The 15,740-nt window shown below is 35.7% G+C and overlaps 1 protein-coding gene across 9 annotated transcripts in view; it reads right to left on the reverse strand.

Moving 5' to 3' along the window:
• Positions 1-15,740, reverse strand: part of HYCC1 (hyccin PI4KA lipid kinase complex subunit 1) — a 119,605-nt gene that overhangs the window by 71,573 nt on the left and 32,292 nt on the right. For 8 of the 9 annotated variants that reach the window (XM_055115761.2, XM_055115762.2, XM_063605637.1 and 5 more), the window contains exons 4-7: positions 11,876-12,055; positions 10,947-11,027; positions 10,299-10,414; positions 9,816-9,911 (exon numbers count right to left, since the gene is read on the reverse strand). In XM_055115761.2, coding sequence (XP_054971736.1) covers positions 9,816-9,911; positions 10,299-10,414; positions 10,947-11,027; positions 11,876-12,055 — 473 coding nt within the window. Of the gene's footprint in view, positions 1-9,815; positions 9,912-10,298; positions 10,415-10,946; positions 11,028-11,875; positions 12,056-12,952; positions 13,032-15,740 lie in introns of all 9 variants that reach the window. The other variant, XM_063605636.1, reaches the window with a different exon arrangement.

Genomic DNA, 15,740 nt, shown 5'->3' on the forward strand with positions numbered 1-15,740 from the left:
CTCCTGACTCAGCCTCCCAAGTATCTGGGACTACAGGCCTGTGCCACCATGCCCATCTGATTTTTCTGTATTTAGTAGAGATGGGGTTTCACCATGTTGGTCAGCATGCACTGTGTTTAAAATAAACAGTAAGCTTTTATTTTTAATAAATTTACTAGAAAATAGATGCTTTCACATAATATTCTATGCTTGATATAATATGAGCTTCACTTAATATAGTACTAGCCAATAGATTGTAATTATTTACTCACTCTTCCCCCGCACTGACTACCTAGAACTTAAAGTTATTTCCCCTACTCAATGAATCTAAGCCTTCACTTTAAAATGTCTAAGTATGCCACAGACCATTTCAAAAATATTCCCCAAGAATGTCATTAATTCAGAGCAACTTTAAAAAATCAACATAAATGCCTTTGATATTAGAGGATCCCAGAACTTTTTAGAACCAAGAGTAAAAAGTAAGTAGGGAAACAGAAAAATTAGCTGCATGTGAAATAAAACAAACTCAAGTTTTGTTTGAATTTACAAAAATGTATGCCCAAACTAGAATAGAGACTCCTGTTACTCTTATTAACGAAAGAAGCAAACAAAAAATTTTACTTTCTTACATCTTACATTTTTATGATAGGGATGATTGTATGGTTGTAAATAATAGAGAACCAATGGATGAAAGAAATTTTCAGTTAATTCATTTATTCATTCTGTAAATATTTATTAAAGATTCATACTGTGTCAGACTCTAGAGATATACATGATGGATGTAGCTCCCACAGGGACTCACAATCTAATCATGGAGACTGTGTAGTAAGCAAATATTTTCAATGAACAAGTTCAAGAGGTGGTAAAGGAGAGAATGGTAAACTCAGGTGGAAGAAGTGGAGAGTCAGAGAGGAATTCTCAGAAAAGAGATTCCTTTGAATTGAGTCTTGAAGAAAAAGTGATATTTTTCCAAGTGGAAAACATAGGAAAGTTCAAAGGCAGAGGTGGGATGAAACAGCATGACATTGAGGAGACTGTGGATATTTTAGCAGGATAGAGGGCTAGGACACTAGGAAATATTAGAGAAGCTCATCACATCATGGAGCCAGGTCATGAATATCTTATAACCTGCTAGGTTTTACCACGTAGACACTGGTAAGCAACTAAAGATGGTTTGTTTTGTTTTAAGCAAAGGAGTACCAAAATCAGATTGGTCTTCCGATAACATCACTCTGGCTATATTGGAAGAGTTCATTGAAACTGGAGATGGGTGGGATGAGGATCCCAGTAGTGAGATGAAGGAGGACTGAATACAAGACATAATGGTGGGTAGGAGGAAGGGTAGGTTTGGAGTCATATCTAGGAAGTATAAAGAAGGTGAGACCAAAGAAATAAGAAGAGTGGATAATTATTTCCACATTTAGTTTGAATAGCTGACCACATGACGGTGTCATTAACTGAGTTAGAACAAATAGGAACACTGGAATATACTGTTTCAGATATGTTGATTTTTAGGTACCGTGGTATAGTATCAATTTTGTCTGCCATGCCACCATCCCTATCTTCTATTAAAAGCACTGCTATCCCTCTTCCCTTTAGGAGCTAGTCTTTCCCCATAAAATCAAGAATAATCACATGATTATGGTGAGTCTGCTAAAAAAACTATCTATTACAGAAATCACTACCTCCATATCTATTTGTAATAATACATACATATAAGTCACATTCCCTTCCTTTCCCCCAGCAATTTTAGCTAGGAATGGCAGCCGCTCCACTACCGACTACATTTTCTAGCTTTCCTTGCATTTAGATGTGATCATGTGACTAAGTTCTAGACAATGGTGTATTAACCAAAGTGGTGAAACTTCCGGGTCATACCCCTAAAAAAACTTCTATGTCATACCCCTAAAAAGCAGCTACTTGCCTTTCACTCCCTTTCTCCCCGCTTGCAGGAGAGAAGGCAGATATAATAGTAGTGATCTGAGACCATACCAACAAGGGCAATACCATAGGAAATGGCAGAATCCCCAGACAGAAGCAACTTGAACACATTGGAAACATAAGCAATCTACCTCTGAGACCACCTACCAGCTTGGACTTTTATGTGAGAGAGAAATAAATATCTACTTTATTTAAGTTATCATTGTTTATCTGTGTTAATACAACCAAAGCAATATTTAACCTGACAGAGTACTCTTCCAATTATATTACCCAACATGGCCCCAAAGGGGTATGTAGAAGTCTCAGGCTGTCACCCCCTTTGCTGGATGTTTTTAATACTGAAGCTGGAAGAAGTTCTTTCTGCTGAGGTCACTAAAAGCAGACAATGTAAGGGCCTGGCACGGTGGCTCACGCCTGTAATCTCAGCACTTTGGGAGGCCAAGGCAGATGGATCACAAGGTCAGGTTTCAAGACCAGCCTGGCCAACATGGTGAAACCCCATTTCTACTAAAAATACAAAAATTGGCCTGGCATGGTGCCATGTGCCTGTAATCCCAGCTACTCACGAGGCTGAGGCAGGAGAATCGCTTGAACCCAGGAGGTGGAGGTTGCAATGAGCTGGGATCACGCCACTGCACTCCTGCCTGGGAGACAGAGCGAGACTCCATCTCAAAAAAAACAAAAAAAAAAGTGGACAATGTAAGCCTTTAGCTGCCTGAGGTCACTGTTCTTACCACATGGAAGAAGCCTATCTGCAAAAACAAAGTACAGTGCCAACAAATGAAGATGATGAGATGGGAGGGAATATCCTAAAAATATCTGAGTCTCTGGATCCAGCTGACCCTGAGGCCAGTTCTTTTTTGTTTGTTTGTTTTTTAAGATGGAGTCTCACTCTGTTGCCCAGGCTGGAGTGCAGTGGTGCAATCTCTGCTCACTGCACCCTCCACCTCTGGGGCTCAAGAGACTTTCATGCCCCAGCCTCCCACACCGCACCTGTTTATTTTGTGTGTGTGTGTGTGTGTGTGTGTGTGTATTCCTATTAGAGACAGGGTTTCACCATGTTGGCCAGGTTGGTCTCAAGCTCTTGACCTCAAGTGATCCACCCGCCGTGGCCTCTCAAAGTGCTGGGATTACAGGCATGAGCCACCGTCTGGCCATCCTGAGGCCAGTTCCATGACTGCTCTTCCTAGGTACAAAAATTTGGGTGGTTTTTTTTGTTTTTTTGTTTTTTTTTTTTGAGATGGAATCTTGCTCTGTCGCCCAGGCTGGAGGGCAGTGGCACGATGATCTCAGCTCATTGCAACCTCCACATCCCGGGTTCAAGCAATTCTCCTGCCTCAGCCTCCCACGTAGAAGGGATTACAGGCACCCACCACTACATCTGGCTAATTTTTGTATTTTTAGTAGAGGTGGGGTTTTGCCATGTTGGCCAGGCTGGTCTCAAACTCCTGACCTCAAGTGATCTACCCACATCGGCCTCCCAAAGTTCTAGGATTACAGGTGTGAGCCACCGCATCTGGCCCCTTTGGTATAATTTAGTTTGATGTAGATATCAGTTGGCTGCCATAGGAAGAGTCCTAGAACTTACACGGTATCTATGGGACATGTTGACAGAGATGGTTCCTGGATTGAATATACAGGTTTAGGAATCAGGAAGGAAATAGTATAGGGTTCAGGAAACAGAACATAGATAAGTTACTGTTGTTATTATACAACTAAAAAAAAATTTGCATGGCTCTAGGATGGTCACTCATCTTTTAAACTTACTTTATGTAAGAATTACAGAGACAATTCTCTCAAATACCAACACACGTGAAAGATTTACAAAGGAAATAAAATTCCAGGTTCTCTCATTTTCTATACTAGCTACTTGTAAGGAAATAAGTGATCATCTATCAGAGGCTGAAATTAAACGTTTATTCAGAAATGCAAATTGTTAATGTTTTATAACTAGGAAAACTAAAACTGATGATTTTATTTACCAATGAAAGATTTTTTAAAAGTAAAAACCCAATTATTTCCCTTAATCCTAACTCTACTTATCAAATCATAAATCTGAGTTGAAGAGCTCATCTATCATTCATTCATTCAACAGTTATTGAGGTTCTATCATATGCCAGGCACTTCTAAGCTCTTGTGACATAGCAGTGAACAAAACAAAGTTCCTGACCTCATGAAGTTTCTAGCAGTTGACAGTCTATATCAAAAGAACAAACAAGGTAATTACAGTGTTATGAGTGCTGCAAGGAAATCAACTAGGGTGGGAAAGTGCTACTTTAGGAATGATGGTCACGGAAAGCCTCTCCAAGGAGGTATCATTTGAGCTGAGACCCAAAATAATCTAGTCCTATCCCTCTGCATCATTAACTGGTAATGGCATCTCTTTTCTCTACTCCTTTATTTTGGTACTTAAGAATTCTCTGAATTAAGTTTTTTCTGATTCCTATCTTCAAGGATATTGTTTGCCCATATACCCTTCACTGAATTTAAATGCCAAAAAAACAAAGCAATAAAGCTATATGCCACATGAATGCCTGGCTCCTCTGTTCATCACGGCTATGTCCTGAAGTTCTCTGATTTCCCTTCACAAATCCAAACATAAGGATATGTCCTTACAAAAGAGCAGCTGAGTGCCATAACAGCTATGTCTGTATTAAATTTACTCTGCCAAATTCACAAGGCATGTGAAAATAAAATCCTTTCTGGAAGGTGTATTTGGTCAATATATTTCTTGGAGAAGTTCTTAGCATCAATGTGTAAGTGAGAAAAACTCTTGATGTGATTCTCATTCTCTGGTGAGAGACATGTGTGTCATTCTTAGAATAAAAATAAACTTTTGGGATTGTTAATATAGCCTCAGTTACAAACCATAAAATGATTAGGAAGACCCATGCCAGTGAGTTTATTTATTCATGATAGACCAGAACCGAAAGTAGAAAAGAAAGGTTAATTATTATCAGATAATATAAATGTATTCAGATAATATATTTATATATAAATATATAATTATAATATTACATATAATATTATTATCAGATTATTATTATCGGATCTCCAGATCATCAGGCTAGTGAGTAGAAACTTGGCTGAAAAGGGGAAACAGGCCGGGTGTGGTGGCTCACATCTGTAAACACTTTGGGAGGCTGAGGCCCCCAGAGTGCCTGAGCTCAGGAGTTTGAGACTCGCCTGGGCAACATGGCGAAACCCTGTCTCTACTAAAAATACAAGCAATTAGCTGGGCATGGTGGCATTTGCCTGTAGTCACAGCTACTCAGGACGCTGAGGCACAAGAATTGCTTGAGCGTGGGAGGCGGAGGTTACAGTGAGCAGAGATTGTGCCACTGCACTCCAGCCTGGGCAACAGAGCAAGACCCCATCTCAAAAAAAAAAAAAGAGGGGCAGAGAGAAGTGGAGAGGAAAAGTCCAGGAGAATAGAAAAAGGGGAAAGGAGAAAAGAGAAAGTGGAAGAATTGCCTGAATAGTAATGAGCACTTTTCTGTCCTGCTTGTTCTGCTCTTTAAGAGCTTAATAAAGTCTGCATCTTCTGTCATGTTTCTCAAGTGAAGATCACACACAAAAATCATGCTCACGTAGTTGGAGGAAGGATTATTTCAGTTGGGTTGTGAAGGATAGGCAAGATTTACATACTGGTAAAAAGAAGTTTCCAAATAAAATAACAAGCAATTGAAAAATTTGCCATAGGTTCTTTCAACCAGAAATGACCTTATATCAGATATGCTCTAGAATTGTTGATACAGTCATAGCAAACAGGTGAGAAAAAAAATGAAAGCAATGACTTATGCGCATCCACAGTGAATGTGTGTGCTCACTGATGGGGTACAATAATATGCCAGCTGTCATTTACTAGATGATAATAAAGTGGCTGATGCTGCATTAAGTGCTTTATATTTATATAAATTTTATTAGTCAGGAGCAAAATGGCTTACTCGTAACAAAGCTGCCCTTAATTGACAGAAAACAATCTGTTCAGGTGGTCAGAAAAATTGACCTAGAAGTGAGGAGAGGCAGGGATTCATTACAGGTACACAGAAACAAATACACTGATCAGGAACTCACAGCTATCCATATCCAGGTTCGTCAGTTAGATGACTCACTAGCTAAACAAAATCAGAGCTGTCCCTTAGACAATGGGAGAGAATTCAACTTAATAGCTGAGCATAGTTTCATTGTTAATATTTATATTCCACACCAAAAAAGAAGATAAGCCATTTGTTAAACAGTCTTGTATTAAATGTCCAACAGAAAGAAATCATTTCCTCAAACTTAGAGGACTCTGGCATATACTAGCAAAACTTATTTGTAGCATTGGTGAGTATATTTCTTTTCATAGTGCCATATACATTTAGTACTAGCAGAGAACAAAAGCTTCCTGACTATAGCTTATTCAGTTTAGCTCTTGCTTGCTGTCAGATCTCTTCTTCAAGTTGTTCACACATACCATATAGGAAGAAAACAGGCTATCAAGCTGGCCATCAATCAGTCTGAATCAGGAAGGCAAAGCTTATAGTAACTGAACAGATTTTTGCTCAGTAGAATGAATTTGTGTGAGCATAGGTGGAGGGTGGGAAGTGTTCAAGATTGTTTTAATTATTTTCATAACTAATTAAAATCAGAAGATTAAAAAAAGACTGTAACACATTTGTCACTGAATCTAGTTCATCTATCCCATGAATTTTTTCTGGTTGTATTTATGTATCCTTTCTCCTAGATGACCCAGTCAATCATTTTGGTATAGTCATCAACCAAATTGAGCAGCAATCTAAAACAACTATCACATGGCAAACAGGATTAGACGGCCCATGTAACAGTAGGATCACTTTCATCTTCAGGAAAACCTGTGTTAGTGCTAAGATCATTAAGAAGCTCTTGTACTTTAACTGGTATAACCGTTTCTAACTTACTTATCACCAAAGTTCTGTAACCAATTTTCTTTCCATAGATATGAACTAGGCTTAACATGATTAACAAAAGTGTTTTCTAATTCTTTCCTATTCATCTTAGAAATGTACAAAACCTCCTAATTAGAATATCTGATAAATGATTAAGAAAGTCAGTAGGTAAGAGAAATAAATAACTGGATTTTATCATTGAGAATACAGTCAATAGGGAATCTAAAATGAAAATTTAAAAACATAAACAACTAAAAATGACAGGAATGATAAATTTGATAGAGTTCCTCTAATATAACGCATTGTAGTTAAGAGTTAGCATTATTTAGATAGCTTAAGTCTTTTAAATTACTTAGATCTTTTCCCCCACTCTTGTTTTTTTTTTTTACAGCTGGTGGACATTTATATGAAATTAATTTCTCTTGTGGCATAAATTGATCTATTTCTACCAAAACTTCCTTGGCCAAAATCCTATAGCTAGTTTTAAAATAATCTGTTTCTCTTTGTTTTTAAAGCCAGTTTTTACTTGCATTCTCTGTTGAAGAATTATTCAGTTCCCTTGTCAGGTAAAATTGGTATATTAGCAATTTTCTACTCATAATATAAAAGTAAGTATATTAGAATGTACTACATTAGAGTTAGATAGGATAAACATCAGTGACACATGTTCTTTTCTAACTTTTCCATCAGTAGTTTCAGGGAAACGTCAAGAGTGGTTGGGCACTGTATTAGAACATCTATGGAGCTTCAAAAAATACATTTATATATAATACATAAAAATACAAATATATACATATATAGGCATTCCTGGATCCTACCATCTAATACACTGCTTCAAAGTAGGACCTGGACTTTGCAGTGTGTTCTAAGTTCTAGAGGTGAAAATTGCTGCATTGTTACTCCTTAAACCAGTATTTTTGAATGTTGGTCCTTATACCCATTTTAGTCGATAACAGAGTTTTCACTAGACCATAGTGAAACGAAAAGCAAGGAAAGCTAAACTTATCCCATTTTTAATTTATAAATTATTTTCCTTCCCTTCCACCCTCCCACCTTTTTGATATTAAAATAGTCTCCCTTTTGTTAAATAATGTTGATGGTAGATATTTATAATATAATGACTTGGCAAAATAAAAAGTTGCCAACACTTATGTAAATAACCCAGCTGTTCCACCTTTTTTGAGATTTTACAGATCTGTGAAATTCAAAAGTCCAGACATTTCTGCCTTTAAACAATTTAAAGCAAAAAACATCTTAGAACGACTTGGTGAGTGGGAGAGATGAACCACTGGTACCATCTTTTAAGGTTAGGAAATGTAATTATGCTCTAATTTGGAAAACACCTGAAAGACTTCACATCTCTATCTTCTCTACCAAGCCCTTTGTCTTGTGAATTCTCTTCCTCTGCTGATTCTGCATGGCTTTCTATCCTATTCAGTATCAAGTTCTGATTTTTTATTTATTTTGTTTTCATTTCATTTCTAAGTATTGCTCAATGATCCCGTCCTCTGTGATATGGTTGGGCTGTGTCCCTACTCAAATCTCATCTTCAACTGTAGCTCCCATAATCTCCACATGTCGTGGGAGGAACCCAGTCGGGGGGTAATTGAATCATGGGGTTGGGTTTTCCCATGCTGTTCTCACAATAGTGAGTAAGTCTCATGAGATCTGATGGTTTTATAAAGGGGACTTCTCCTGCATATGCTTTCTTGCCTGCTGCCATGTAAGATGTGCCTTTGTTCCTCCTTTACTTTCCACCATGATTGTGAGGCTCCCCAGCCATGTGGAACTGTGAGTCCACTAAACATCTTTTCCTTTATAAATTACCCAGTCTCGGGTATTTCTTCATAGCAGTATGAAAATGGACTAATACACTCAGGATAAGTTGCATTTTCTAAATAAATTCCTCAAATAGAAATTATTCCACATGTTCCTTAGTTCTATAATATCTCTTATTTACTTGAATTATCAAGGGGAATAATCTGTCATTTTTGTTTGTTTCTCCTTTTTAAAAAAAGTAACATTCACATTACCAAAAATTTAGAAAATCACAAAAAAATCACAAAGGAGAAAATTAAAATAAACCACAATTCCACCAACTAGATATAATCGTTGTTAATACCGTGGTCATATTCAACCAATCAGGAAATCATACCATACATACTATCATTAACTACTCTTTTAAATCAGGATTTTTTAAATGTGAATATACTATACTCAAGGATATAATTTATTTTATAACCACTTAGCTCAATTTATTTTTAACAAGAAAAGTTTAAGAACCAGTATCTCTTACTTATTTCTTAGTTCCAAATTAGAGCACAGTAAAAATAAATAAATAAATGCAAACAAAAAGAAGCCAACCACATGCTAAAATTTGAAAGGTCATAACAGCTCTATCATTTAGCTATATACTATAATCCTTTTCTGATTAAATAGTCAATTTAAACGTTATTCAGCTTTACATTCTTCATCATGTTCTTGTTTTTGTTGTTTGTGTTCTTTGTTTTTGAGACAGGGTCCTGCTCTATCACCCAGACTGGAGTGCAGTGGTGCAATCATAGCTACTGTAGCCTCAACCTCCCAGGCTCAAGTGATCCTCCCACCTCAGCCTCCCAGGTAGCTGGGACTACAGGCATGCACCACCATGCCCAGCTGATTTTTTAAAATTTGTTATAGAGACAAGGGTCTTGCTATGTTGCCCAGGCTGGTCTTGAACTCCTGGGTTCACGCAATACTCCCACCTCAGGTTCTCAAAGTGCTGAAATTACAGACATGAGCTATCGCATCCGGCCCTTTATCATGTTTTTTGTGACTATCAATTATAGGGAACTTTCCACGTGTTGGGTAGGCTGAGCTTTACATTAACTTATTTAATGTTTTAAACAAATGATTACACAAAACAAAAATAACTTAGGTATGTACCAGACTAGCAATCATAGATTCATATATTTCAATATTAGAAGCACTTGAATTTTACTTTACCTTGAACAAATTTGACACAGTGACTGAAGAGAAACACTGGGCATATAAGTTAAGGCAGCATTGTAACACAACAAAAGGAATGTCAACACTTCAAACCTAAAGACAAACAAAAAGAATATTAACAAATCTTTAGAATTCTAAGAAGTCAACTATAATAGGGGAGAGAGCACTCTTTGGGGAGAGATATAATGTTACAGAACAGACCTGCACAGTATAAGCACACCAATAATGAAAAACTACAAGAAAAAAAAGACTTTCCAAGTAACAGCCATATGAAACCTGTCTTTAAAATTCAGTGTTCCAGCTGACACCTGAAGCAAAGCACAGTGACAAATCTAGATCTGTTTTTCTCTTGTATAAAATGACTCAGTATTCAAATAAATTGTCACACACAACTCATTAAACATTATTTATAAGTCTACTGAAATAATTTTCTTAAAAAATTAGTGGATTAAGATAAGAATTTTTATCCCCACAGTATACCTATTCTGTGCTGTCAGCATCTCCCTTTGAGGATGAGGTCCACTGTATACCACTTTTGACAAACCATGCTGGGATAGTGCACTCTCAGTCAGAGCCATGGACCCAATGCTGGAAGGCTAGAGAAAAGACATTTGAATAAAGAAAAAAAAAGCTATTCTGCTGAAAAGGTGATATTTAGAATATATATATACCACTAAAATAGCTACCATGAACATCATATATCTTAAACATATTTAGGCTGCCTACCAAATTTTCTGCTTGAAGATTTAATAACTAATTTTAAAACAAACCACAAATGAGAAATAAAAATTAGTTTAATTTCACAAATTCTACCATGGAAATACACAATTGCCCACCCACCACCCCCCTGCCCCCCGGCCAACACACACAAGTAGCCATCCATCAGGAAGAGGGAAAAATATTTCAAAAAGAATACTTTCAATAGATCTCTTATCAACACATTTTAGTTTGATGTTCAATTATTTTGATTTCTTATCTCAATTTGGAAATAGTAAATACTTTGTGGGTGTTTATACTTTTGCAGGTACTAATAAATTGATCAATTTTTTTCCTAAATAACTAGATTATAACTTGTGGCAATATCAAAGCTTAGGGTCAATAAACTTACTATGATAAAATGTCACTTACTTCATGGTATACAGATGGTTTGGATAAAGATGGAATCGTAAAACTCAATACTTTGGTATGTCCCTGTTTGTCAACTATTTCCTATAGAAGTGAAAGAAAATATATTAAAATACATACTTTCTTACACACAAATTTACAAACTAAATTTAAATAGTCTAAAACATTTTTTTGAAAAAGACCTGAATAGAAAGGAATTTTAAGTTAAAACCTTAAACCATGATAATCCATTATTATTCATCAACACCGGTAGTTAAACTGTACATCCTTCCACTTAAAAAACATATGTAACATAATTTTCAGGATGGCTAAGATACAGATACAGTGTCTTAATAATCCTTGATCTTACTCATGTAACAAGTTTTATTTGCTAAGTGAAGTAATCATTTAAATATGAAATATGTGAAGAAAATGACCATACATTTCTTTTCTATTTTGAAAGGTACAAAACTTAAGTATCTAGAATACCATACGAATTAACATACAAACTCTATTAGTAATGCAAGCCGTACGTTAAAACAATGTTGTACACTCTGGAGACAGTCTAGATATTATGCAACTATGATTGGTGAATATTAGAGTAAATCTTTTCTCCCAAACTTTCTGTGAAGGTCAGAAACTGATCATTTATAGACAATGGACTTTAAGTTTACAAAATTTAAAATGCAACACCGATATTTTCAGATATCTCTATAAAAGAAATGAAATTGTCTGATTTTCAACCTTCAATCAATCCATAAAGGTAAGTTACATAATTACATGTACGCTTGTATGTCTCCCAACCCCCAGAAAGTTATATTTGGAAGAATGGGCTATGAGTCATTTGATGTATGAAAAAACAAACACTAGCTTTATTAAAATGAAAAGCAGTTGCACAGGTTATATATTTGATTTTGTCAAAAAAGATTTTGTTAACTCCATTAAATACAAACCAAATTGTAAACCCCTAGAAGAAGAGCTTCAATGCATCCACTGCTATGCACATTTCTGCTGGCTGAGACTGCAAGGTAGCACCAAATTAGTTCTGGGAGAAATTGCAGCGTAAATTGAAGCAACTGCTCCTCTCCACTGCGATAGAATTCAAAGAGCTGGTGACAGACAGGTTCTAGCAACTAGAAGAAAGACAAAATGTTAATTCAAGAACTGGACTGTATTTGAATGGAACTACTATATGAAGTATAAAAGGTTTTCTCAGATTGGTAAAAATCATATCTTTTTAAGTTCTTAAAATAGCTAAGTTGTAGGGAGTTTCTTCCTAAAATATCCTTTCTTCCTGGTAAAACACATGCCACTATATAAAGGATTGACTATGGGGTTGAAGAAATTGAATGGGAATCCTAGGTAGTTACTGTCCTATCTCCCGCCTCCTGAGTTTATAATTTGACAGCATCTGACAGGAATGATTGGTACGTAGGGGGGCTAAATAACTACAGACCCCCCTGGATCTAGACCCCTATTGTAACCATGATTAATTGGCCCTGGATAATCTAAATATTGCTGTAATTTTATTTTAAACATAATTTGGAGTCATCTACAACCTTTTCCTCTCCCACCACACTCTCAACATTATCCAGTTAATAGAGCTGACTGTATCTTTATAATGGGCTTTAAAAAATCAGATAGGCAAGGTAAGACCCTCTTATAGGTAAGTATTCTCTTAAAGCATATACAATGATTGCACACAAGTCATAATCAAATATGTTAAGAGATTCACAAGGTACTGTTCACAAGGTACTGATTTTTCAAGCAAATTATCAGGCTATTTATTATATATATCCAATGAACTATACCTCACTAAGGCAACAAATTTAAATATACTAAACAGATTTTCTACAACCAATAATGGTAACGAACAGAAACTAATTTACAGTGGATGTTTTGATTTCAAGTAAGTGAAATATGTAAACTGAATATAATTAAAGTCAATATTGTTTATAAACGGTATAACAAAAGTTATACTTCAATAAACACTGACTAAGTCAAACTAGTCTTTCCTATTGAAAAATTACCTAACTTCTGACAGTTCATCTTCCACAAGGAATACTTTCTCCACTCTTGAAATGGTCTTTAGAGGGCAACAGATGTCCACTGTGGCCATGGAAAGATAACAGAAAAACAGAGGGGCAGGAGGTAAAGTCATGCCATTCAGAGATAGCAAGAAAAGTTTTTAGCGTAGGAATTTGGAATGGGGATAGAGGTGGCTGGAAGAAAGAATGACTGGTTAGGGATATTTAGCTTTCAGGGTGGAGTTTTTAAAATTTTCTTTGCGGACCCACATCAATAATCTTGAATTGTGGCATAACATCCCTCCCTCATCTCTAAATCCCTCAGAAAGCTAAATCAATTGAGATAGTCTAACAAACATTGCAAAATTATGAAATCTTATTTGAAATTTTATTCAAGACAGTTTGTATGAACATATAATTTTAATCAAAACATACTCAAAAGGCTTTATAACCCATTTAAATTCCAAAATTTAGAGTTTTTGCCATACGAAAGTATAAAAAGACAGATTCAAAGGGGAGGCAGAAATATATTGCAACAAGATTAGATGAAATTATGCATTTGAAATTAGTACAGATAAATATCAATATCTGCATAGTGTGTCACAGATTACAAAGTACTTACACATACATAAACCCATTAAATTCCCACAACACTGGAGGGTAAAATATCATTATCCACACTTTCCACAGAAGGAAACTAAGACAAAGAGGCTATCCACTATGACCAAAATCACATGACTCACAAGGGTCAGACCTGGAGCCAGGTATTTTGACTTCTTTACTAACATACCTGAAAAATGTCAGGAAGAATAAAATGATATACAGTGTGGGAAATACGGACAGTGTCTGACATATCTAACTTGACTATATTTGAAGCAAGCAAAGGAGCATTAGAACCTGCTGTGTTCCTGGTGTCTGGGTTGCATTTTTTAATGTTTTTTTTTTCATGGAAATCATATTATTTATGGTGGTTAGGTTTTACAGTATTATTAAGAGAGACTGTACCTCAAGTATATTTATATGTGTTAAATGGGCTTTTATGGGTTTAATGAGAACCTAGTCACCATGTGTCATCTCTCCATTGTAAAATAAATTTTGAGTTCTGAAACAACTAAGCTGCAAATGGATTTTTACAACAATCCATTCATAAGTAACAAGTCTGTATCCTAAGAGAGATTTCTAGTGGTAACAGGCACATGACTCAAAAATGCTCTTTAGTGACTAAGTAAGGAAAATGTTCTTTAATGACTAAGCAGGAAAAGAGTCAAGTTTTGGTAAATTTAGAAGGAAAATCTTGCAAAATTTTTTGTATTGAACAATTACTCAGGAACACTGGGTAAGAAAAGGATACGGAAAAGTTGGAGAACACTACTATTCAGGAACCAGCAGCTACTGGTACCGGACCTCTCCACTCTCTGGACTCCCGACTCCTAGAACTCCAAGGAGACTTTATGTAGGTCTTTCAAAAAACAGCTGATTTCATAACAGACTTAAGGAGTATCAACCTCTACTCATAGGCCTGTCTCAAAGTTATAGTCAACTAAATGCGCCATTTAAGCAAACTGCACTGTACCCATATAAACTGCCTCTTTATAAGTTTCTTGAACACATCACATATCGCAGGGCCTTTCCACCTACAGTTCCCTCTCCTGGAAGGCTCTTGCCCCTGATTCCACCCCAACTCCTAATTCGTTTGGATCTTGATTCAATCGTCAACTTCCTCAGTCCCAACACATATTTCCCTTACTTCATTTTATTTATCCTTATAGCTTTATCACTAACTGACATAGTATTATATGTTTAGCTATTTATTTAATGTCTTCTCACTAACTAGAAAACAAGTTTTAATCTACAAGATCAAGAATTTAGTCTATTTTGTTCTCATAATTCCTAAGTGGTTCCTGACACATTAAATGCATTTAATAAATATTTATTAAATGAATAAAACTGAATAATGAAAAAGTACTATTAGTGAAGTTTAAATGCCAAATTTGTTGAACTTCAAATAATACCAGAAACAATATCTCAAATTTCAAAAATGCTGGAAAATAATAATATCAACTTGTTGGAAATATTTTCAAATTAAGACACAAAATATTCTAAACAGCAAAAGGGAGGTTACAATGTTAAAGTAGATTACACTGTTATATTTTAGAAGCACTTCCAAATATATCTGAAAGAGTGAGTGGTTTTTTTAAGAATACAGAATACACACTGTCTTCACCACACGAACCAGAATAAAAGCATGAAACTAACATGCAAGACCAGAACCAATGCTTCGGAAAGTGTGGTCCTGAGGATCATCCACAAACTGTTATCAATCTCCAACAATATAAATATAGAAATTGAGAGGAAATATTTAGAAACTTTTATAGCAACTTAATATTGTTACAAGATCCAAGTGAGTGATTAGCAGATTTATCAGAGTATACATCAGTTAGGGAATATCAAATTTGTGTGGTGCCTCACACATGGTGTGAGTCGCATGTTAGTCATGTATTTTAGATACACATATTTGTCTGTGACAGATGATAATTTTTTTAAAAAACGGGTCCATCATCACTAGTAGTTTGAGAAACACTGCTCTGAACCATTAGAGCTATATTCACTAGAGTTATCTGAATAAAAGGAATGCTATAAACTAATCTAGCCAATCATAAATTTATCCTACAAACACTTTCCAAAGCAGCCTAGTTAAAACATACTTCATGAGAGAATAATTTTTAAGCTTCTCAAAATAATAATAAATGATCAACAAGATTTGTTAAAAAACATAAAGCGTATGGCTATA

This window comes from Pan paniscus, chromosome 6, assembly GCF_029289425.2.
Source record: "Pan paniscus chromosome 6, NHGRI_mPanPan1-v2.0_pri, whole genome shotgun sequence".
Lineage (NCBI taxonomy): Eukaryota > Metazoa > Chordata > Mammalia > Primates > Hominidae > Pan > Pan paniscus.